Here is a 25,910-nt window from a genome sequence, read left to right on the forward strand (position 1 = left end):
AGTTCAAAAATACTATTTATTACAGATTATTGAATTTTGTAAATAATGAAGTAAGTACATAAGTAATTAATAAAATCAGCAAAAAACGAACAAGGAAAATTACTGTGAATCATTCGTTTTACTAGGTATAGTTCGCGAAAGAAGCACTTGTGTCCATAAAACAAGGACAGCGGAGTTATTTGTAAAAGTTTTTCGTGGAATGGTGGGAGGAAGTGTTGTTTATGCAGTGAGTGTACGCTACTATCATAATGTACTATACTGAGGAAGTGAAATATACTGAGAGCGGGGGAAGCCCTACATCACACATTACTAATAGACTGACTACTGACTAGTGAGTATAATGACTGTAGTTTGTACAGCAAGTTGTTTGTAAAACATTGATATAAGCTTACAACCTTAGATCCAATTTATGAAGGAAGGATGTACTATCAGAGAAGTTGATTCCTAGGCAGATGGGGGACCTACGTAGTTTGGCCGCGCTACGTCAAACCCAGCCGACAGATCACAATTAACATTAACGGCCGTTCCCAATATTTGATCTATCTCTGGTTTTGCCCTACTAAAGATAGGAATAGCTCACAATTGGCATAAAATATATGTCCCTAATGTCTAATGTGAGCTATTCCTATCTCTAGTAGGGCAAAACCAGAGATAGATCAAATATTGGGAACGGCCGTAAATTGTCATGACCCGACCAAATGACGTTGGTCTGTCAACTGGGTAGCAATCAATTTCCTCGATGGAACATCCATACTAATAATATAGACTCGAAAGTGTCTGTCCGTCTGTCTGTCTGTAACCTCTTTACGACCAAACTGCTGAACCAACTGATTTTGCTGAAAGGTGTGGAGATACTATTGAGTCCCTTTTTACTTTGAGGAAAATGACAGACACTTTTTATTTCGGAAAAATGTACGGTTCCGGCGCGATAACGGAGTTGTGGGCTTATATAATGTAAGTTGAAAGTGGGAAAATGAATCCTAGATAAATCTGATGATGATAAGATGAACTGTCCATCGTTTGGGGTTATGTGACTTGCCTAAGATTAATTTTTTAAATAATTAATTGTCCTTGCCTGGGATTTCTTAGGAGTTTTATTAATTATAATAATTAATTGTCCTTTTAAACGGGATTTCTATTTGATCATAAATCGTGTTTGCGGTGAGTCACCGCAGTAGCTTGCGAGAGCAAATGTTGAAATTGACCATTGATGGTTGGACTCTCGGTAATGAAGCAGTCATCGCCAAATATCAAAGCAATCGGATTCGCTAATTAAATCTCAAAAGCCGGTCCAGGGCTGGACTCCGCGGTCTAAAACACGTCTGTCACGCGCATGGTCGGACTCCATTAAAACGTCACGTCAGTTTCGTCCGCGGCCACGTGACGGCGAATAGTTGTCACGCGGTCACGGCGGCGGGACAAATTGAAGTTCGCGCGGTGACCATGATCGCTGGAATTCGAGAGACCGAGCGTATGGGCTTGATGATTACACATAGGTACTGAGTAGAGTAGCATTGGCAGAAAATACGGTTACAATAAACGTGCGAGTAAGTACGCGGACTTATGGCTCTACGATCTTAATCGCCTGTGTGTCAGCAAAGAGCCGCGAGCCGCGAGCCGCGAGCCTGGGGGCATGATAATCCAGTGTGAGCCGAGTAAGTTCGCGAACTTAAAACCCGCGTACTTAGTTCGTACGTCTATCAGGCACTTTAAGTATCCGCTTGTTCAATGAGACGTGTATTTTCTGATGTAGCACATAAAGTTTAGTTTTAAATGGCTTAAAATTCTGCTGATGGATAAACCGTAGGTATACAGGTTAATTATGATAATATTATTATTGTTGTTAAATGTTTCATCCAATCAATGTTATATTAAAGTGTTTATACGTTCTCACAAAAAGTTATTATTATGCTGTTGATGACTAGGTATTAAATGTTGTCGTCTTTGTGTGGAAAAGATTTATTTATTAAAGGTACTTTTTAAAGGCGATTGCACATTCGTCGAATTGAAGTGAAACCTCGCACACTTGTCCGTACCATACGAGCCGCATTTCGTGTACTATGCGGTGAGTTCGACGCGTACGGCCGTAGGGTGCTGACAAATATGCGATCAGCTAATATGAACTAACGGTATTTAAAAATAAAATAGAAGAAAAAAAAATACTGCCAATTAATGTTGACGAATGATGACTTTGGGAGGTCTACAATGGCATATTCAGAGGCACAGACAGAGACATCTTAATATCCAGTATCCATCCATCAGAGGCGAACTTTACACCTTGTCCCATTTTCTCCTTTATCATGGTCACGCTACGCAGCCGTCGCGTGCAGTCGCGCACAAAAGTGCTTCAAGTGAGTCCCACTCGCCGACCGCTTTAATCATCGCGTCAATACCCCCTCCGCCCCTTTCCGCCCCCGCCCGCCCTCAGGCCCTCTCTCCGGGAGAGGTGCTTCAGAGCTGGAGCGACACTCAACGGTATGGCAGAAATTTCACAGTACTTGCTAGGATGGATTGTATTTTGACATTTTGGGAAAAAATGTCTAGACAGGGTACATAACATCGGCAATAAATACAAGTAATATTCCCTTGATGTATGCTAGACCGCTGCCCAAAAATAACGATCCTACAAACCAAGGCCTAAATGTTTGCCACACTACCAAAGACTAGTAAAAATCTCTTTTTGAAAAAATTTAATCTGCAAAGATAATTATTTAATTTTGCGCTACTATCAAGGATGTTACTGAGATCAACTCAAAGCATTTCAAGTCAGTCACGAATTTTAATATAATCTAGTATCGTTTTATGCTCAGTGACGTCCACAGACTTGCCCGAGGCCGATCAGCAACAAAGACAAAGAACACGAAATATAAAGGTCCGTGTGCCCGCCGGCCCCGCTTTCACGTCGCCCTGAACAACATGCAGCCATGTTTTCTGACAGGGCTTTGATGCCAAAATGTCTCAGAATATTATAGGCAAGTATTTACATAATAAGCGAATACAGATGGTGGTACATTCAGGTTGATTCGTAGGCAGATGGCGGACCTATATAATATTTTTAATTTTGGTCGGTTACGTCAAATAATTTTTCTTTTTTCACAGACATAGATCATAGAGTATCGTCATGATATAGTGTATACGTATACAGTATAACCATAGTATAACCTCTAAAATAACGCAGATACGTGACGAAATGGCATCAAAAATATACAAACAGGAAAGACGTTAAACTTTGCTATTTGTATACAGTATATTTCTAACTCTTTTGTAAGAATTGTAGAAGTCAGTTCGAGAGCCTGGCCAAGCGCAGACGGCACGCAGACAGGTGCGATATTTATTGTAGCCGACAGAATATACGTACACTTGCATGACTGTTGAGTTTTTTATTTCTTACTAGATGTTGCCAGCTATTTTGCTGCGCGGCAGTTCCATTATCGCGCGGGAACCGTTTTTCCGTAATAAAAGCTTTGTATAATGCCTTTCCTGGGACGGTGGCTCAATAACTCAATACTAGATTTCGTAAAAATCTGTTCAGTAGTAGGAAGAGGTAACAGACAGACTGGTAAACTTTTTCATCCACATGTTATATTTGCGGTAGTGTATCTGTGTGTCTGAATAATCTGAATTACTGTTACATCTTCAAGGTTATGCCTGAACTGATTTTTATAAACATTGATATAGATTAATTATAGATTACTTATAAGTTATATGAGAGTCCCGGGAAAGACGTACGGTATAATATAATAATCTAAATATATAAAAATAAGTCGGGATTTCCTTCCTGACTATAATTCCTGGCTATAACTTCAGAACGCACGAACCGATTTCCACGGTTTTGCATTCGTTGGAAAGGTCTCGGGCTCCATGAGGTCTATAGAAAAAAAACAGAAAAAACTTTAAGAGAAAAGCAGGAAAACAGGGAAAATCATTTTATGGCAAAACAACCTTTGCCGGGACAGCTAGTCTATTATATAAAATTCTCGTGTCACGGTGTGCGTAATTGAACTCCTCGGAAACGGCTCGACCGATTTTCGTGAATCTTAGCAAGCATATCGGCAAGGGTTGAGTATCGGACAACATCTACTTTTTATATTGATAAGTGCATGTGTTGAATAAATAGCAATACAATGTTCAGACTAGCCAAAGTAAGCAAATCCTTTAAAGGCCAATGTATACGCCTATACAATAAAATCCCAGAAAATGTTCAAAATCTACATTTAAACAATAAAAAAGCAGTTAAAGAACGTTTGTGTGCTAAAGCGTATTATAATAAAGTCAATGATTTCATCGAGGACAGCACACCTTGGGAATAGGGTGGCTCCTTGCGGGTTACTTTACTTTTATTTTTGTTACCTACATAGCTGTAAGCCATAACATCGTGTTGTATATTATTTTATTTTAAAATTGTAATTTTCCATTTGTTTTGGCCCCGTGTGAGTTTCTTACGCCGGTTCTTCTCGGCGGGGTAGTTCCCGAACCGGTGGTAGGCAACGTAGTTTCTTCGTTCGACTTTCAAAAAGTGTATCATAATACCCATTTTGAATAAATATATATTTTATTTATTTATTTTAAAAATAGTAAAAGGCTTTTGAGGCATGCCGAACGTGACCATACGTCCCGCTTTCAGGCAGTAGGTATGTCCAGCAATTCATCAATAATTTGTATTTTTACCTGTATACTTTCGTACTTTCACAATTAATAAAAAATGAACACGGAGGAAGTAAGGCTGATGTTAAATAAATTATAAGGTTTATTAATTTATTATAATTGATAAGATCTTTACTTAAAACCAAGAGATGTAGAGATTTAAAAAACTTCTAAGAATTCAGTAGGTAATAAAGTTTTTTCTTCAGCTTTTCTTGGTAAGCATTTAAATTTTTAATTACATTACCTCTTAGAATAAGGAAATAAAACGAGCATAATTTATTTTATTTATTTATTTTGACGCAAAATTATCACGGAATGAACAGTTGTTAATATCTAAATATTTACATAATTTAATAATTATTAAATTCGAAAATGTATACATCAATTAATAGTAATATTGCACGATAGGTAAACATAGTATCTTATGTGTGACAAGTATTTACATTAAGTATAAATAATATTATACAGTAGAAATTAACTACGTGTGCTTTACAAAACAGATGCAAAATCACGCATCGAGGTGCAGGGAAGAGTCACAGCGCACGGCGATAAAGATAAACGCACGAAAACGCACACATATTATTTTTTACTTTATAAAAAATTAGGAAGATCTTAGTTGGTAACTGATACCTATTCCATCATAATTGCCATAATACTTTAGGTTTAGAGGTGGCTTTTTGAGGTGCTTTTGTCCGTTCTGGTGCGTTCTCTATAACTTACAAAACGCTGCAGTACAACAAATCAAATATTTACAAGCTACAAGACATTCAATATTTTATGTAGTGGGTGGTAACTCAGAATCTTTTCATTAAAACTTTAAGGTGCTTCTTCACAATGGTCCATGCTGGCCCACTACAAGCCATCACCATTGTGTAGACGTAGAATGGTGCATGATGGCGGATGATATGTAGGCGTGGCGCGCAATGGTGTGGCCTGCAGTGGGCCACGTGGGGTAAATTTTTAATTATACTATCAGAGAAATTGATAAGTAGGCAGATGGCAGACCTTAGTAATTTCTCTGATCTGAATAAATTAATCGAATCTACATGTAATACGTTATACGGCGCTTGGAGTACTCTATCTTCGCACCTTCCTGGGCGTCTTGATGTTGTCCAGGAGTCCCCGGCTGCTGCGTCATTTCTTCCCGGCGATCCCTGAGAGTAGACCCTGCGCCGTGGTGAGCGTGGCGAGCGCTATCCGGTCGGAGCCGGTGGTCATCCGGTCCGGCCCGGCCATCCGCTCCGTGGTCGTCAGGCTGCCGGAAGTCAAGGTCATCCGGTCTGCGCCAGAGGTCAAGGTCATCCGGTCCGCACCGGAGGTCAGGGTCAGGCTGGGCGCGGCCTGGTTGATGGGCGTCGTGGCTCGCCTCTCCGGTGGATGAAGAGTCTTGGTGGGCGCCGGTGGGGAGGTGCGGAGGAGGGAGGAAGGCTTCTGATCGCGGCCGCTGCACACCTGGAAAAATGAATTTCCTCATGTTTACAAGCTATTTAGTCTATTAATTGGCTAACTTTGGAAAGATATTCGGATTTCGGATTCGAAAACTTAATCGCGCGACATCCAATAAACGCCGCGCTAGGCATTGACCAATGACCGCACGGTAAAGTTTCCAAATCCGTGTCGAACGGGAATCGTGATTCGTGAATCGCCCTCCTGATGATGGTAATGTGGATGGTGTACCTGGTGGTGGTTCTCCCAGTCCTTGTGCTGGCAGAAGGCGCTGCAGTAGCGCGCGGCGCCGCAGCCCGAACACGTCTCCTGCGCCTTGCGCCCGCAGTTCCAGCAGCACTGCCAGCAAAACAGATCATAATTTAGGCACATAAAGGTATTTTTCCGATCTTTGACGTAGCTAACTGCGACCGAAAAAAAATCAAATAAAATGCCACTTTATGACATAGGCTATTGGTTTCATTTTACGCCACCAGCTTTTACGCCACACGCGGTGGCAGCATGGGTCGCTACATAAATGGCAGTAGAAAATCATAGATCGGAAAGTCACTTTTACTTCCATTACACTATATGCAGTTAACTTAGTATGAGTTAACTAAATGTTTCTAATCCTATTATTACTCTTTCTGTCTTCTTACTTATTTCATCTTCTTTATCATCGTACTTACATTCTGCTGTCCCGCGGAGTTGGGGCTCAGCTCTCTGCCTGGCGGAGGAGAGCGTCTCTCCTTCCCGCGCTGCTCCGCCACCAGCTCAAGTGCTTTGGACTCCGCGGCCCCCACTGCCCGCTGCAACTCTAGCAGGGCTTGGCGTTTCACCTAAAAGAGGAATCATTATATGAACAGAAAGCATAATGAGCATCGTAAAGTCTTTAAAACGTCTTGGTAGATTGATAGAAAAGTTCTGATGCTGGCAGAGCCAGTATATCTTTTGGAATTTGATCGATCAATGATAAAACGTGGTTAGTTGTTTAGTCTACTATGGCGCCAACGGTGGAAGTGATGCTCAATGCTCATTGTCTTAGTAAATCAAAGTTTATAGAGTTTAGGATAATGCTTAGGGGTCGCAAAGGAATTAGATCTTCTGACTAAGCCGAAGCCCCGTGATTGATTTCAGCTGTCGTATATGTACCAACGCACTTAGGAAACTTCGATAGCGCGATGCAGGAATGTGGCACTAATTGTAGGTACCGCCACAAGAGCACTATAAGCACCTGGTTGACGGCGTCCTCGGCTCGTCTCCGCACCTCAGCGACGCGCTCCTCGGTCTGTCGCACCGCGGCCGCCATGATCTCGCTCGCCGTCCGCTTGATGTCCGTGCTCTCGGTCGGCTCCACACCTGGTTAGAACAGAAACTTCAATCTAAGGGTAAGGTTACGGGGTCAGTCTGGCATCAACTCAGTCCATCAGTCTGAGAATGACGCCAGAATGATGACCAAAAAGTTCATAATAAAAAAATTATCAGTCCATCAAACCGTGGGTTAGATGTTCAGTTTCGCGTCAATCTTAACCAGATTGATGGACTGCACTGATAAGAAACTTAACGTGTAACCTACGTCTTTAGAACAAAATCTTCAGTCCAACACCAGCATCAGTCAAATAACAGTTGTGTAGGACTGATCTGGAATCTGACACAATGCATAATTTGACTTCCTCGCACGGCAGACATTGGACAAACTTAGAAGCTACAGTTGCGCAGTAGGTTTTCGAACATAAATCGAATGTGAATTGTGAGAAACCCTTCAGTAGGCTTACCGCTTAGCATAACAACGTCAGAAACGGGAAAGAATGAACATAATGATAGATTTTAGTGACGAAATGGCGGATTTCCTTCGTTAATCTGTCACTTTGTCTATTCTTCCGTAGAAAGAAAACGTTCTGTGGTGGCCATAGATTTTAGAAGTAAGTAGTGGCCATGCCAAGCCTGCTTTCAATTTAGTAGATTCCTTCGGGTTGCATCATGACTGACCTCTCTGCTGCAGTATGGCGAGCGCCCGCTTGGTCTTCTCGACCATGCTGAGGATGCAGTTGAGCATGGTGTTGATGTTCTTCCACTCGTCATCCGTCTTTAGCAGCCCCAGCGGCCGCGGCTCCGAGAACGGCGCGTTCATTGATGACACGTCGCGGACTGTGATGCCTCCTGCATTTGAAATAGATTGATCAGCTAACTTATAATACTCCAAAAAATATACTTAATTAAGTAGGTACTATCATACTATGTGAATACAGTTTATAGCTACGCGATGTTGCGATGAATGGAACAGGCAGCCCAACACCGCCACGCTGGCGTCTGTCAATTCACTGGTTTAAATGGCTTATTTAAAAAATAAAAATGCATCGCATCGCCTCGTCATATTGCAACGTAAGCTGAGTGTTGACCCAAGTGATTCTCTTGATGAATAGGTTTAAAGCGTAGTTGTCGGTAGAGGTTAGATTTTTAAACAAAGCCTTAATTTTAGGCTATTGACTTTCGTTGGTAACAAAATGTTATCAAACGGCCCAAATATTCCAAAACGGAAGACTCGCACGGACTTTACTTATGACTTTACCATCCGGACTTACCGTCTCTCCTCTCGAAGGCGGGCTCCTGGGGCTGGTAGCCGTGGTAGTGGTAGTCGAAGAGGCTGGCGTTACTGGGCAGCGGGTAGAAGGGCGAGGGGTGGAACAGGCTCGGCCGCTTGGCGTGCGGCGGGAACTCCTCGTGCGACCCGTTCGTTTGGGGCTCGTAGAACCTGGAATAGGGGTAGCTTAGATATGACTCGGGAAAGCTAATCAAATAGTTTCTTTATAATATAGTTTTTTGACTAATTTTTAAGTGAAATGTGTATTTTCGTAGCACAAGCGTCCTTTTTAGACTTTGAAAGTTACGACTTTATTCTTATTATTATAGACTTTATTCATAAATCACATAGAAGTGAGTAAAGAAAGGCTAAAATCATTTCCCTTAACAAGATACCAAAGGCCCCTAATAATGCAGTACACTCCGGGACATACGCTAAATCGTGCCATCAACTTAAATGTGAATTTTCATAAATGAATAAGTAAACTCGTAGTTCAGAACTATAAAAATAATTAATTATTACTGGTTTAATTCCACAATAGATCATATTTCAATCGTACAAAAGGGTTTAGAAAGTTTTAAACAAAACCTCACTTGTTTACGAAACAACTTCTAAATTAATGTGAATCAATAGTTGGTATAATGGGGGCGATAATGGGGGCGTATGCCAAACACCACAGCTGCGAAGTTTATCCAGAAAGATCGAACTTGAACAGACAATAGACAAGCGATGCGTGAATTATTTATCTTTTATTATCTTAGATCAATTGAAATCCATAGATAAACTTTGAAAGGGTAAAGGAGAATTCCAGGGTCTTTGAAAATTGTGCCTTACTGAACATTTTATAAATTTAAGCGCTATATTATGTTTACATGCGTTTCGTATTTGCCATTTGGCTATAAAAGTTTATAAGGTTTCTTAATCATCTTAATCTGTAGGAAAAATTGCAACATTAGTAGTTAGCCATTATAAATTTAACTAGTTATTTGAGCTTTGCTCGGTATTCGATAAAACACGAATAAAATGACATTTTCTAAAAATGAGTCCTTGCTAGATCGAATTATCGCCCCCAAACCCTTATGTACTAAATTTCATATCTCGTTAAAAGATATAAGATATAAGTATCGCACTCAAACTCAGGACTTAGTTCAGGTTTTAACATGAAAATTGAAATGAATACGGTACAATGTCTGTATAACACTATCATGTATTCGAAATCTTGGACATGTGCTCTGAAAAGCATGACCTTTAATGAAAACTGTAATTCTATTAATGTATGATTTACAACCACAATCTAATTGACTTTTAATCTAACTCGAAAACCTATTAGAATATTAGTAATCGGCATGATGTACGGCCATTAGTTGCGCGGTGCGCGGTGTGTGCGGCGGTGGTATCTCGATGCCGAATGTTATTTATTGCCCGATGCACTCCTGCACTAGTTCGCTCTGTTGGCGTGTGGTACAAGTCATAGAAGGGTAATTCTTTATGGCATTTAGCATTGTGTTTCTATGGCAGATATAGGGTAATAGATGACGCTTGCAACTCCGTTGCCCCAAAATTTGTTTATCGCGCGAGAACCGTACATATTTTCGGGATAAAAAGTATTCTATGTCCTTTAACGGGACTCAAAGTATCTCCATACCAAATTTCAGCAAAATCGGTTTGCGGTTTCGGCGTGAAGAGGTAACATAAAGACAGACACACTTTCACATTTATAATATTAGTATGGATAATGTACTCTCCAGAAGTATTTTGATATCGTTGGATTAAGGTACGAAATTTTACTTTACTGCAAGTTGATATAAAGCCTTATTATGCTCAACGAACTCATTACGATTACTTCTTTCGTTATTTCCCGCAACTAAAATTATTTTGACGAATTAATTTTCCCTGTATGGTTCCACTGGACTATTTTGTTAACCGCACTGACACAGAGCCTCTAAGAAAGGAGACATCATATCACCCTAAAATAGAATTGTGGTCAACCCATTGCGTCACTATAAAGTAATAAAATCATGGCTCAAATTGTATTTAAAAAAGTTATAATATTATTTTTATCGTACATAATATTTGATTGGATTTAAAATACATAAATAGTTACCATGAATTTTATTATATGAATTTCATTCGGAAGAATTTACATACCTATCATATACAACTTTAACGACGTGAGTGGCGACCGACCGACCGACCGAGCGAGATAGCTATAATATGCTCGGTCAGGCCGAAGCCCACTGATGTCATTTCAGACATTGTTTAGATATTCTTGCCGTTCTCCGAAACTTCGATAGCACGATGCAGGATTGTTAGGCGAATTGTTAGTACCGCCACACAACATTAAACATCCGAGCTATTTATAGTCTGTTAAGAAAGTGAAGAAATTAAAAAGTGGCAACATTGTAGTGTCATCCCTTTCAAATCAATCTAAGAAAAAAGGGATGACACGACGATGTTGTCACTTTTTAATTTCTTCACTTTCTTGACAGACTGTAATTAAGTGGGCAAAAATGCTATAGCATTCTATTTATTCTAACTCAATTATTTAGTATGTTTTAATTAAATTTATTTGAATTAGAAAATAATAAATATACTTACTAACTTATGTTAAACTATTTGATAAAAAAAATTAATAGATTACTTAACAAAGCTTCACTCGCTACCGCCTATTCCCTGCGGCCTAGGGCGGGCGGGCGGCGCATTGTAGTCGGCGCGCGGTGCGTTTGAGAGATCGTAATCTATAGATGCGGTTTTTGGACCCCGTTCAATTAATTAGCTCAGTTGTTTGTTCATATTTTACCCGGAATATAATATACGAATTATTATAAGTTAATAACTAGTGCCAAAATTGTAATTTGTAATGTAGGAATAGTTATAATATCCTTTTAGCAAAGTATGGGTGGCTCCTGACAGGCATTACATAGTATACACGACGTTCTTATCTACTCGTAATAATAATGACAGTAAAGTCAATAGTGTAACAAAACTATGTTTCAATGATTCACTTAAATTATCTTATACTTACTTGCAAAGAAATTATTTTTTATTGTAAAAAAAGCTGCGATTTTTGCTACTCATGTTGAGTAGCAACTGCGTCGAAAAATATAAAAAATTAACACCTCCATCGTGGGTATCGCAGACACAATAGATTTTCAATTATTATCATGGCAGGCGGCTGCCTGCCATGATAATAATTGAAAGAAGATTCATACCCCAAGAGGCAACCGGCTGACTGCCTCTTGGGGTATGAATTATGATAGATTAAACCTTGAATAACTTTGTAATAATCATTAATTTGGAGGAAATTGGACACAAATATACAATTAAATTTTAATTGATACGTAACGTTTCGTGAGAGTGATTATCACAGGGATGTGTCCCCAAACTTTTGAGATGACGGCGATCGTGGTAATGTGGTCGTTATAGCGACATGTTGCTACATGATACTTACAGGTGTAATAGTTTAAAACATGATAAACTTTCTGGCATCTATAAAGGTAATGATGCCTTTCACGGTGATTTTGGTTAGTGGTCGGTTGTATAGAGGCAGCAGCACTATTTTCTCCTATTGTAATGTTAGTGAGATAGTCGATTACATGGAGAAACATCAAATACATGAAAGATGATGCGGTGATCATCTTCCTTGTCGGCCAATCGGAAGAATGGAACATTTTCTTTTGTTTTTCCAGCGCGGAAACCAAAACCACCATCCTCTGTCTGTCTGTCTGATTATTCTTTAGAACAAAATGCCTAGACCTAAAAGTAATTAAAAAAATAAAAACACATTCCAGCCCCAAAATATAGACCCCATATGCGTGTTTTAACCCTACACGGGCCGCAGCGGCGCTGCCAAAGTGACCGCGGTGTAATTTAAGGCGGCATTTTACGCACATGCCGACGAATGGCGGGATTTAAACCGCTGCCAAATGGCCCCATAACCGTTACTCAATATTAGATGGGGCCTTTTTCGGCGTTTTTAGCTGCTGGGGACATCCGTGATTAGAATAGTTATTAGTGGAGGTTGATAACGACGCAGATATATAAGCACAACATATCAACCCAGCTAGCTACGGTTAGGGTCAATTCAGACCGCAACGCGACGAGGAAAGGCGAGGCGCGGCGCGGCATAAATTTGAATGGATTTGACAGAATTCAATTGCGTTAGACGTCTTGCGAATCTGTCAAATACATATTGAAGTCAATTCAGACCTTGCGGTCTGAATTGACGGCTGCCGTCGACTGCCGCCGACACGTGCCGTTCGTCTGTAAGCGCTCTAAGGGTTGATTCAGACCGCAACGCGACGCGTAGATGCATTTCTATTTTTGTATGGATTTGACAGATTTCAATTGCGTCAAACGTCTTGCGAATCTGTCAAATCATATTTTAGAAATTTGCATCAACCCTAAAGTCCATTGAAATGTTACGTATGAGCTTTGCATATTGTAGAGGACGCTATTTTATTTTTGGGACATGTGGAGGAAGTCAATAGAAGCTTAACCTCAAGTTTATATGGTGTCACCACTCTTGTCCCCGGGCCATCTTAAAAAAGTGGTGACAACACTATTTTCGCGATATCTCGGAAACTGTACGTTCTGCAGCCACATAATATGCTTCCACAGTTTCTTTTGCATCTGGAAAATTAATTTCATGAGATCAGGTGCTGGAGGCTTCAAAGTTTGTATTGGCATCCAATGCTTTTTCCAGCCCCAATGCGTCCTCTAATAAATGCAATATTCTTTCCTTAAATTATAACATTTAAATGGACTACTGCGTCGCGTTGTGCTCTGAATTGACCCAACTACATAATACGCTATTAATTAATTATTCTCAGCATTCGTCGTTGCTCATGCATCTTTAGTTATTTACATGAAAATGTAAAATACTGACTAGCACCATCGGTAAAATTATTGTCCCGTATGTGAGAAACAAAATAAGGCATTTATGCTTAGATGCCTTATTTTGGCATTTAGCATAAACCATTAATTTTGGCAGAAGGCAAACAAGACCCATTTCGGTTATGGTCTTGATAGTATAATAATATAAAATTATTTATCCGTAGGCCGCAGCAGATACTATTTCTAATAACTTCATAACTAAAATCTATTTGAGGCTGATGTTGATGGCCGCTAATAACATTTCTGTGCGGGGCACGCGCGCATCGTGCCGCAAAAACTTCGTCACACGCTCGCACTGCGACTGACAGCCGTGCCCGCACACCACAGCCAGGCGATAGATATTATATTATCGCGACCGTAACCTTTGCAGCTTCAAATTCTTACTTCTATACGTAAGTTATATCTGGAATCTGTTTTAGACTTGTAATGCAAGCGATAGTAATAGCGCTCTTTAGATTCGTTAATCAGATTGTTAATTTAATAGTTTTCTGGTCCTAACATAAATACAACATTGCTATTGGCTACTAATATACGTTCAAATTGAGAGAAAACTAGCATAACAAAAGTGTTTAAACCAAATTGTTTTCAAACTTTTGAAAAGCAGTGTTTGAGCTATAGCTTTGATAACGTTTAGTCATATAGTTTTATATTAATTCCTTCATAACAGCTTACATTAAAGCTATCAGACCCTATTATAGCTCCCACTGTGACTGACGCTGTACAAGTTTGAAGTGCCGCGGTGCGGCGGGCGGCGGGCTCCGTACAAATAACCTGTCGGGCGCACGCGACCATTGACGATGACGCCTGATTGTGAACCGCTCCAGGTAATACAGGTATTAACTGTAATGGCTTAGCCACAGATTGATTCGCAATATACCGCATATGGTTTCAATAGTTCAATAGTTACAGGAATATCTTGAATATTTAGTTTTTTTTTTGCAATAGGATCAGCTTTGATCTTCACAGTATTCTCGGTCCATGATGCAAATACAGCAAGTTATGGTTCTTATGGAGTTGGAAGTGCAGGCAGCATTTCCTTATGAATGGCAATCAATTCAGGAAGCGTCGCCGCCCGCCTCCAGCACCAGGTGCTCATGGATGCGGACGTGCTGCAGCGGCATCTGTGTGGCTTGTGGTGTGGCGGTACTCACGGGTCGCTGGCGCGGCGCTTGCCGGCGGCGTCGTGGTGCGGCGCGAACATGTCGGCCGCGTCGCCGCCCGCCTCCAGCACCAGGTGCTCATGGCTGCGGACGTACTGCAGCGGCGTCTGAAGGATACATTTGGCGTCAATGGTTTAGCTTGTTAAAAAGGGTGAGATTTTTGATGCAGCATTACTCAGCGCCTGTATCTTCTTATAGGTATCAGAATCCATACAAAGGTAAGTTTTGCATCTTCATAATTGGCTATTGAAAACATTTATAAGGTTGTGAAAGAGCCGTCATTCTACAATGTATTATAATATGTCTAATCATCACCTGCTTAGCGCGTCGTGCACGGGCATGTAGGTCCCGCTGCACGGGCGGCAGCAGCGCGCGCAGGAAGCCGGGCACGGAGGCGCGCAGGGGATAGTTGGTGCACTCCTGCACGCCCGCCTGGAACTCCTCGATGTTCACTCCGCCAGCCTGAGAGTGAGAACAGAAGTTAGTTGAGTCACGTATGTCCATTGCTCATGATTAATTGGAGAGCATAAAGGGAAACCGTATGTGCATCAGAGTGGCGAACGCTCCTTCCTAGAGGAAACCTGTAGCCTTTAAAATTCATAGGGATATTTTGACTATTTGACTTATTTTAGTAATTAACTTCTTTCTTCATTCTTATGAAGAAACGGAAAAGGAAGGTTCTGGTAGAGTATCAGATAGCGACTTATACTAAATAACCAATACCGTGCTGGTTTAAATATGCAACACGTCCATGCTTTTCAAGGTAAAGAATTAGTAGTTAATGCTTTTGACCTTTGCAGCAAAGTACTTCTTAGAAAGCACAATATTTTAAAGGGCAAACCATAATATACAGTGTAGGTATAATTTTTTCTGGCTTTAATTGAGCTGTACACGTGGATTTCTGTAGTGTCTCAATCGATATTGTTAATTTTCCGTGGGTCTTGCTCCATGATGGAGCCTCCATTTAAATAAACACTGTGGCATTTTGTCATTTGCTTGCTGTTGAAGCATCAACGAGACTTCTGTCCACCAAATCGACATTTAACGGCCACGATATCAAGATTTTTCAGCGATTGTCATTTTCTCTACCTAGTTTCTAGTTAAAAAAATAATTAATTGGGGATAATCGCATATCCGATGTGTACTGTTAGTGAGAACGGTCACAGGGAATCGATGAATACATTCAAGAAATCTATGGGATTTGGAAACCCTGCGGTGGTAGTCACCAGGCTAAACCATTGTGTGTACTGTGTAGTTATCACAAGGTTGTGTATGAGGTGTCTGACGGTCGCCGGTGTCGGGACCAACAAAACCCTGTGGTGGAAGTCACCAGCCTAAACGATTGTGTGTAGTTACCACAAGGTTGTGTATGAGGTGTCTGACGCGGTCGCCGGTGTCGGGCCCGACGTCCGCGGCGAAGGCCAGCAGCGCGGACAGGAACCGCCGCAGCCGCTGTAGCGCCGGCGCCGACCGACCCTCCGGCGGTGGGGACAGCGACTCCGTGGATGACAGCGTCGCTGTGGGTACGTAGTTAGTTCAAATATATTGTACTGATAGTAGATCATAGTAGAAGTTGATACCTAGGCAGTTGACGAACCTACGTCATTTGGTCGGCTTATATCAATTAAATGTTAGCTGTGATTGGTCGGATGTGTTTGACGAAACGCAACCAAATTACTTATAGGAATCAAGATACAATTTTTATTTATTTATTATCATAAAAAATACATAATTGTTTATAGTTACTTTCCATAAACCACTAAGGTTTGTCCGGAGTGTACTGTTGTTTTATAATACAACAATACTTAGGAAACTTAATTAAAATATATTCTTTTACATAATTCTGACTTCTCTGAATTCTGATAGTACAAAAAAGCAAGTAGAAAGCTGAGCTTGCTGCTTGCTGATATCTATTATAAACTGCTGCTGTCAGTACAGGGCAGCCGGTCCTTTTATTGACGCTTGGGAAAATAATAGAACAATAATTTTAAAATGACCACACGGCCACGTGATTCTACACACTGATAAATCCTTAGCTAAATACTTGCTAGGAGTTTTGTTAGTTTATTGATATGCGGACGATTGAGCTATAAGAGGTAGTCTTCCAAAGCCAGGGCTTCTCACCTGTAGTGCCGTTATTCTGTGGGCTGGGCGGACCAGGTGTGGGCGACGCGCGAGTCTCGTCCTGCTCAGGCGACCGCCGCTCCTTGCCGCTCGCTGTAACGAACATGAAAATTAGAAAAACTGTTATAAGCGTCTTGGTCTCTCTTCTTTAATCTGTTGGGAGTTGAGAGACCCAGACTCTTGCCACCAAACCAGGGCCGGATTTAACTATACTTTATTATATAAAACTCAAGGGTGACTGACTGATTGACATAGCCATAGTGATCTATCAACGCACAGCCCAAACCACTGGACGGATCGGGCTGAAATTTGGCATGCAGGTAGATTTTATGACGTAGGCATCACCTAAGGATTTTGACCAATTCCAACTCCAAGGGGTTAAAATAGGGGGATGAAAGTTTGTATATAATAATCCTTCTTAACGCGAGCGAAGCCGCGGGCAAAAGCTCGTATATTATATGAGAATAGGCATTTTAATTTCGCCGCCTCATGTATAATCAGCCGCCATCCTAGGACGCTGCCGCTCCCCTAGGACGCCAAAGGACGCTGCCACCCATTGGCCATGGCCTATACTGTCTTTCCATAAATCCAGGGCTGCACCAAACAGTTCATTTTAGTAAAGTAGTTGAACAGGTCGGGTTGTGTCCAACCTTTACTTGCCAACTCCAGCCCTAAAATATAGTCAACATAATATTTGGTGGGTTATTAATATTAATGGTTGAGCCACGAAGGCAACATATCTTATGATTTTTTAATTGCTTGTATAAGTAGCTACATGAGAAGATTTTTGAGGGACTTATTGGACGTTCTGCATTGTCGCCATTTAAAAGATTTATTCTTACGGTAGTGAACAGAGTTCCCAACTTATAAAAAGGTAAATAAACATCTCGGTATATCACTCAAATCGTGTTCTTATCGTTGTGCCGAGCAGTCACATATAGTGACTCAACGGACCCCTCAGAAACCGAGTACCATAATATAGTCTGACAAAAACTTAAATAAGTAACTGTTTTATATTATCATCATCACATAACAAGAAACCCTGGACGAAAAGCATCCAGGGTTTCTCATATCTACGCAGCCTAGCCTTGTGTATTCCGCGTATTCCGTGGCTCTGCCTAAAGCGGAGGAGCAGGGACACCGTTGGGGTTTTTGTGGGACTTTCCGGGCGCAGCCCTTACTGCCCCCAGGGAGTCCCACATACTCCGGTGGCCCTCCCCAGACCACGGAGAATGCGTAACGCATTTCGCTAACGGAAAAAAAAGAAAAAAGGGGTTCTCATATCCGTCAATCGCGTGTCTCGTGGCCGCACGTCTCGGCGCGGCTGTGTAAACGTCCGTGCCGCCGCACGCCCCCGGCTGTTTATGCTACATTATCGCCGCCCGCCCTACAGCCGCCCAGCCTGAGCCTGCTGATTGAGACTATCGATTAGTGCTATATCTGGGATACCTAATGGCTATTCCTGGAATTATAATCGATTATGTAGATTGGAAAAAAAATAAAGCCCGTGCTTGTTATTTCTGAGGCCATAAAACTCATTTATATTAACAACTCGCTCACGTACACGTCTCTACATTTCTTTAAACTGTTTTATCTGATCTGAAATACAGAGACATCAAAATTAATAATTAATTAAATTTACAAAAAAAAATAAAAGTTTTAAATACTAAATTGCAAAATTCACATTAAATTCAGAATTAAAAAATTTAATAATAACAATCAGCACTCAAATTTCTTTTTATAAATTTTACAAAATTACAGAAGGAATTCGCAATTTTTAGTTTTCACCAATCAACTTTGATATTGTTAAAATAATGTAACACGCACGTTTTATGGCCCGACATAGTATCGGCTATCGAGGCGTGATGGGTTCCGTGAGTACGCATATATCGTGGACAACGCGGATCGCTTTCCGACCCCGCTTATAACATAAGCTATGGCCTACAGATTGGTGTTAAATAAAACTTAAAATTAAATTTTTCCTAAAGTAGTTTTTTCTAAGAAAAGGGTGCTTAATATTGTTTCTCTCAGCACTCCATATAAACGTAAGCAAAAAATATGAGCCTATACATTATATGAAATAGATCAGAAATAACATCGTTTAAATACGAGAATATAAAACTTTAAATAAAAAACATAAAGAAAGCCTGCATACTACCTACAAAAGCTGGCGTAGCATGGTCACCATAGAAACGGTTTCTTTATACGGAAGAATAGACAAAGTAACAGTTGGACAAGACAAAGTGACAGTTAGACAATGGAAATGCGCCATTTTGTCGATAAAATTTGTCAGTATGTCGATTCTTTCCCATGTCTACTGTTGTTATGCTAGCCCTGCAGTGGTACTTCACCAAAGGCGAAGAGCTAACTCGTTATTACTTCAAGTAACAGAACGAAAATTAACTTTGAACCTACTAATTACTATCCATACTAATCTGTCTGTCTTTCTGTTACCTCTTCACACCCAAACTGCTGAACTGATTTTAAGTCCCGAGAAAGGACATAGCATACTTTTAATCCCGAGAAAATGTACGGTTCCTTGCGATAAGCGAATTATGACGCAACATATTGGCGGGCGTTATCAAGTTTTTAATAAAGCAAAACCTAAACCCACGTTTATCATATCGGCGAAGCAATTTTTAGTGTTGTGATAGAAAAAGCTCAAGTCAGGGCTGCGGCTGACAGAATAAATAAAAGTTGTCGGCGAGCGGTGACTAGTGGTGCGCCCCGCGCCAGCGTGCCAGCCACACGCGCCCTGCGCTAGGAATGGGCTGACTGGCATCGATATCGATAAATCTAGTGATTAGAAATTACGAGCTTTTGCCCGCGGCTTCGCTCGCGTTAAGAAATATTATTATATACAAACTTTCATCCCCTATTTGAACCCCTTGGGGTTGGAATTTATCAAAATCCTTTCTTAGCGGATGCCTACGTTATAACATCTACCTGCATGCCAAATTTCAGCCCGATCCGTCCAGTGGTTTGAGCTGTGCGTTGATAGATCACTATGTCAATCAGTCAGTCACCTTTAAGTTTTATATATACAGATTTACTACTACGACTATTTCTAATTTTTGTATTAAATAAAATATGTATGTAGAATGTTACCAACAGCTTGTGAGTCGTAGTATTTTGTTATATTGAATTTATATTGGTTATATAGGTTATATTTAATCTGCTGTTTAAACCGTAATATTCCGACTGTCTGAGCCTTAAAAGATTATCAGGGCGAGCGAAGCGAGCCCTAGTATATTCCACATTCCACAACCTGAGCACTTTTGTGGTACACTTTACGGAATAACTACCACGCCTATTGATATTTTGTGCTTTAACATAATTTTTATTTTTTATTTATTTATGCAGATGTGTTATCATCAGTCAGTCAAGGTTTGGTTACTATTAAAATATAAAAAAAACTGCCTTAAAGATTATTACCACGTCGAAAAACGATGCGAGCCCTCACAAAGCTCGGATTTTAGCTAGTTATTTGCAACTCATTAGGATGGAACATAAAATTAATCAATAAAGTTTTTAACACAGACAACATTACCAGACTTCATACAAGATAACTTCGAAAGGGCTAATTTCTATTTAATCTGTAAATAAATCACTATACAGGGTGTAACAAAAATAAGTGATAATACTTTAGGGTGTGTACGTGTTTCTTGTAGAGAGTTCACTGTGAAAGTAGCAGCGCTGAAAGACCAAAAATTTTTTTCACTTTTGTATGGTGAAACTCGTGACGCTCGGACCCTTGCCCATACAAAAGTGAAAAAATTTTTTGGTCTTTCAGCGCTGCTACTTTCACAGTGAACTCTCTACAAGGAACACGTACACACCCTAAAGTATTATCACTTATTTTTGTTACATCCTGTATATTACAACATTACACAAGTTTATCGTTGTCGATAGCTATTTGTTCATCTTCTATCGATAACAGGTGGTCCGTCCCTAGTCGTTATCGAGTGCTGCGTGTGGCGGCGACACCTCGGGCCCGCAGCAATTACGGACGTTTTATACAACTCCATTACGATTACAGACCCCGTGTAAGTGCTGTACAGTACATCCTCTCAGTCATCATGACTGTGACGTGTACCTAGTAGTCGTCACGACTACATTCAGAGTTTTTCCACCTCTCTCAGAACCTTTATGCCAACGAAATAAGTGATAGTAATTAACAAACGAGTAAACCAAGTAATGAGCTAGTAAATGAGTAAACCTACACCCAACGCTCAATAGATTATGCCCTTTAGCCAAGACGTTCTCTTTTAAAGTAACAAAAGTATTTAGTATTTACACTACCTTTCTTACTGCAAAAAGTCGTAAAAATTAATACTTACGCCATATCATTTTTTGTCCTTGTGTAGTAATTAAGACAACTTTTTAACTGACTTCCAAAAACGAGGAGGTTATATATTCGGCTATGGACTATGTAACATTTTTTATGACGATGACGCCTCCGTGGTCTAGTGGTTGAGAGCTTGGCTCTTGAATCGGAGGTCGTGGGTTCGATTCCCGAGTTGGAAACATGTTATTTCCAAGTTTGGTTAGGACAATGCAGGCTGATCACCCGATTGTCTGACAAGTAAAATGATCCATGCGTCGGATGAGCATGTAAAAATTCGGTCCTACGCCTGATCTCTCGCCAGTCGTGTCGGTCTTCCGTCCCACTGGGTTATGAATTATGCGAGTAAAAGAAATAGAGAGTGCTCTTGTGTATGTGGGGCGTGGGATCTATAAAATTACTCCTGCGGCCTGGTTTCGATGAAACCGGCCACCGTCACCGTCATGAAACCGGTATGGGAGTTATTAATTTTTTGTTAAAGAGTATATTTGCCCTATTTTTATTTTTTTATGAAAGGGGACAAACGGGTCACCTGATGGAAAGCAACTTCCGTCGCCCATGGACACTCGCAGCATCAGAAGAGCTGCAGGTGCGTTGCCATCCTTTTAAGAGGGAATAGGGTAATAGGGGAGGGTAGGGATGGGAAGGGAAGGGAATAGGGGTGGGTAGGGATGGGAAGGGAAGGGAATAGGGGAGGGTAGGGAAGGAAAGGGTAGGGGATTGGGCCTCCGGTAAACTCACTCACTCGGCGAAACACAGCGCAAGCGCTGTTTCACGTCGGTTTTCTGTGAGAACGTGGTATTTCTCCGGTCGAGCCGTTTCTCCGGTTCGTGCCGCAGCATGGCTCTCCCACGTATAAAACTATTACACGTATTTACTTTTTACACACTTTTAATGTCTAAAATATAATTGTATTCAATACCGATTTAATACTGTTCTCTATACCTCTTACATACTTTTATGACACGACAACATCCGAGACCTATTAAACTTTTAGCAGTTTTCACACCTGATGCAGCATAAAAGTGTGCATTACATTTCTTATTTGCTAAGGGCCTGTTTCACCACTTTCTGATAAAGTGCCGAATAGGCTATTCACAACTTTTTTGACAGATTCTTCATACTTCATCTGTCAAGTTAAGTGGTGGATAGCCTTATCAGGAAGTGGTGAAACAGGCCTTAAGTCTACTTTATTTATCGGATGTTTCGAAACGAAATCCCAAAGGAAGCACATAATTATTTTCTAGACTAGAAGTAAACTATATCCATTTTCGAGATCTACTGTATATTTGTGCGAAATTTCATCAAAATATTATGACGTTAATTTCGCAGCTTCCGCACTTATTCAAAGCAAAACTAACGGACACTTCTTATTAAAGCTAAGTATATTATAACTATTTTTCAAACCTCCATATTATCGGATTCTTATTTCTTATTCATAAGTTTCGATTCTTAACGCAATTTTTTCTAGATACGAATTTTTAATTAATATATCCTTACTAACAGGTATTATTATAAATACAAAGTGTGTCTGTGTATCTGTTACCTCTTTAAGCAAAAACCGCTGAACTGATTTTGCTGACGGAAAAATATACGGTCCCCTTGCGATAAACAAATAATGTCGCAAAGGAGTTGCGTCATGATATCAAAGTATCTCGTACTAAATTTCAGCAAAATTGGTTCAGCGGTTTGGGTTTAAAGAGGTTACAGACAGACAGAGATTCTTTCGCATTTATAATATTAGTATGGATATTATTAAAAACGAAACCGCTCGTTTCGTGGCCCCGTGTTATCACGTCGACCACGCCGCGCCTCCTCGGTACAATCGCCTCACACGGTCGTTTTTGCGCCGTGTTTTGACAACTGGTCCTACAGTAGGGTAGGGGAATAGAGGTGGACCATGTATGGGGAATGAATATGAAGTGTGTTTTGTGAGTCTACTTATCGTATTTTGAAAAGTTTAGCAATAATAATCAAACACAATTACTATACAATCTAGGTATGCGGTAACTGATAAATACCACTAACCAAGTTTTAAACCATTCGTTAAAAATTCTATCAGTAGTTTTTAATTCTATAAATACCGATGAATTAAACACAAACAGGCTCCCAAAATTATAACTTATCCTTTGACGATGAGGCTGTGGTAAGGCTACTTGTGTTACGATTTACGTGAGTTTAACTCTACTTATGTATTATATATACTTAAATACACATAATCAGGTATTATTGTAAGCCACAAAATTACCTGCCTAAATATCTCTGGAAGCAATGGACAAAATTACACTATTTTATATTTAAGGTTTACCTGGTGGTCCCGACATTGTATGCAAAAATTTTAGATAAGTATTTTAAACCCAAAACTTTGCCATAGCCCATATCGGTTTAAATACTTTAAAAACAAGAAAAGTACTCGTAAATTGTGCGAGATAATTATATTGCTTCTAAATGTCGTTCATATCGTTCGTCGTCGTTAATCTCTCCCTAATAAAGAACCTTTTTTTCTATCTTTAAGTGTGTAAAATAATATCCTTGACAAAATATACCGCCACAAGTCGCCATTACTCTCTCCGAGGGCTCTCACACGGCCACACATCATCCCGCCACTTCCCACACACTACACGACAACTCCGTCACCACCTCCATACAGATTACAGACGGGGACTGGGGCAAAATGAGACTGTGTAGGTACTGATTCTAGGGGGATCCTTGTTAACACCTCCATCGTGGGTATCGCAGACACAATAGATTTTCAGTAGTTATACGGCAGCCGGCTGCCGCTTGGGGATTGGTGGGTTAAGGACGAACTTAACAACTAACTGCAGGTTCAACAAAATATCCTGAAGAAATAAATTAGCAATGACGTCATGTTAAATGGCTATTTTTAGTGAAGACGTATTGATAAAGTATTTTGCCTTCTTCAAAGCTCACCCAAGCCGTGCATTTTTCAGTGATAAAAACTACGAATAATAAATAGTTTTTATTATTCGTAGGATAAAAAGTACTCTATATCGTTTCTCTTAGTTTACCAATTAGTAATTACTTATATTATCTATGCGTTTCTCCATGGTAACAAACTCACATTTATGTTTTTATTCTTAGAAGGTTTGAGAATGACCAATATATCCTACAATGTCTAATAATACTGCTACGTCCTGACTACTTTTCACAAGCGGCACACCGTACACTTAGCAGCTATAAGTGGTGGTAATCGATGAGCAGCACGGGCCACGGGACGTGGGGCGGTACAGTGGTGGACAAACACCATGTATTATGCACGAGGGCGGGCTCACTTGTCCACCCGGCTGTACTTACGCTGAAGGCTATCATTTTGTAGAATCACGATTAATGTCAGTGATTAGGACTTTTAAATGAGTTTCTCTACTTTTTTTGATAGGAGGGATTAGAAATATCTTTATACAGGGTGTAAAAAACTAAGTGATAAAACTTTAGGGTGTGTATGTGTCCCATGTATAGAGTTAACTGTGAAAGTAGCAGCGCTGAAAGAGTAACTTTTTAAAACTTTTGTACATTCATGACGCTGCGCGCTGGAGCGTCTGTTCATTAAGAGGATACACCAGGGGCTAGAGAAATGAAAAAAAAGTACTTGTAATATCTATAGCTGTCTCCCTTACCTCAAGCCTATACCGCAGAACGCGATAGAGACAACTGCAGAAAATCCAGAAAATCAACGATTCGTTGTCCCCTGATTCCTTCTCCAAAACTTAACCGATTTAAGTAGTTTTTTCATTAAAGATTAAAAAAAGGATTGAGCTGTGTTCCTATGTTTTGCTTTTTTTTGTATAATCTAGCCAAATCTGTTTTCTGGACGTTTGAACACAGCGGAAAATCTGGCCATTTTTTTTTTTTTGAACTGGCCATGGGTTTTATGAACGTTCATATCTTATTTAATAATTAAATTGTGAAAAAAAAGAAAACATAGGGACATTGTATTAGTGGCCGTAGATATTCAGGAAAAAATGTATAACTCTACTAGCATTATCCAGGGAGGAAACAGGGGACAACGTTTGTATGGAAAAAAGGGCGGTGTGGACTCCTCTTAAAACACGTGCCGTAGGCGCACCGCGTAAGCTCCCTATTGCCGGGCTGTGCGTAATTTAGGGTCAGATCACTTCAAGATCTGATGATCCACCTGCATCGACTCTTAAAGGTCTCTAAGGGGGTTGTAGGAATATCACTTGAAGCCCCAAAGGGAGATTTTTGATCAATTTGGATGTCTGCTTGGAAACTTCATTGAAGTAATTTTATAATTTTGAAGATCAGATAGGTAAGAGGAAAGAAGGGGAAGCGAGAAAGAGCAGCTCAATATAGCCTACTATGACATCCTCCTACTCTCTTTCCTCTTTCCTAGGTAAGAAAATCGAATAATGTTTCTTCTCTTTTCTCTGCTACACGGCGATAGGTGCAGACTGCAGAGTAATATTCTGTAGTAAGGTGGGCGGTAAACAGTTATATGACCGGTAACCGCGCAGTTCGATCGTAGAACAAATACGAGCTTCATATAAATTGTTCGCTGAGGTAGGGAAACTGGATGCGATTGGGACAATTTAAGATGATTTATAGGACTGACGTACTCTAGATGTAGGTACTTAAAATTTCGTGCATAAATCACCGAATATTTTTTTTAATCTATTTTTAAAGGGGTTTTTGTCAATAAGACATGGCAACCCCATCGTATCCACCTCAATGAAATTCACTCGTCAACTTCCAGTAA

The 25,910-nt window shown here is 40.3% G+C and overlaps 1 protein-coding gene across 1 annotated transcript in view; it reads right to left on the minus strand.

Moving 5' to 3' along the window:
- Positions 1-4,959: 4,959 nt before the first annotated feature.
- Positions 4,960-25,910, minus strand: part of LOC121728523 (protein CBFA2T3) — a 58,592-nt gene continuing 37,641 nt past the window's right edge. Inside the window, exons 3-12 of the mRNA XM_042116679.1 lie at positions 16,831-16,923; positions 16,063-16,223; positions 15,022-15,168; positions 14,698-14,813; positions 8,652-8,821; positions 8,059-8,229; positions 7,304-7,428; positions 6,759-6,908; positions 6,322-6,429; positions 4,960-6,096 (exon numbers count right to left, since the gene is read on the minus strand). Coding sequence (XP_041972613.1) covers positions 5,779-6,096; positions 6,322-6,429; positions 6,759-6,908; positions 7,304-7,428; positions 8,059-8,229; positions 8,652-8,821; positions 14,698-14,813; positions 15,022-15,168; positions 16,063-16,223; positions 16,831-16,923 — 1,559 coding nt within the window. The 3' untranslated portion in view covers positions 4,960-5,778. The remainder of the gene's footprint in view (positions 6,097-6,321; positions 6,430-6,758; positions 6,909-7,303; positions 7,429-8,058; positions 8,230-8,651; positions 8,822-14,697; positions 14,814-15,021; positions 15,169-16,062; positions 16,224-16,830; positions 16,924-25,910) is intronic.

This window comes from Aricia agestis, chromosome 1, assembly GCF_905147365.1.
Source record: "Aricia agestis chromosome 1, ilAriAges1.1, whole genome shotgun sequence".
NCBI lineage: Eukaryota > Metazoa > Arthropoda > Insecta > Lepidoptera > Lycaenidae > Aricia > Aricia agestis.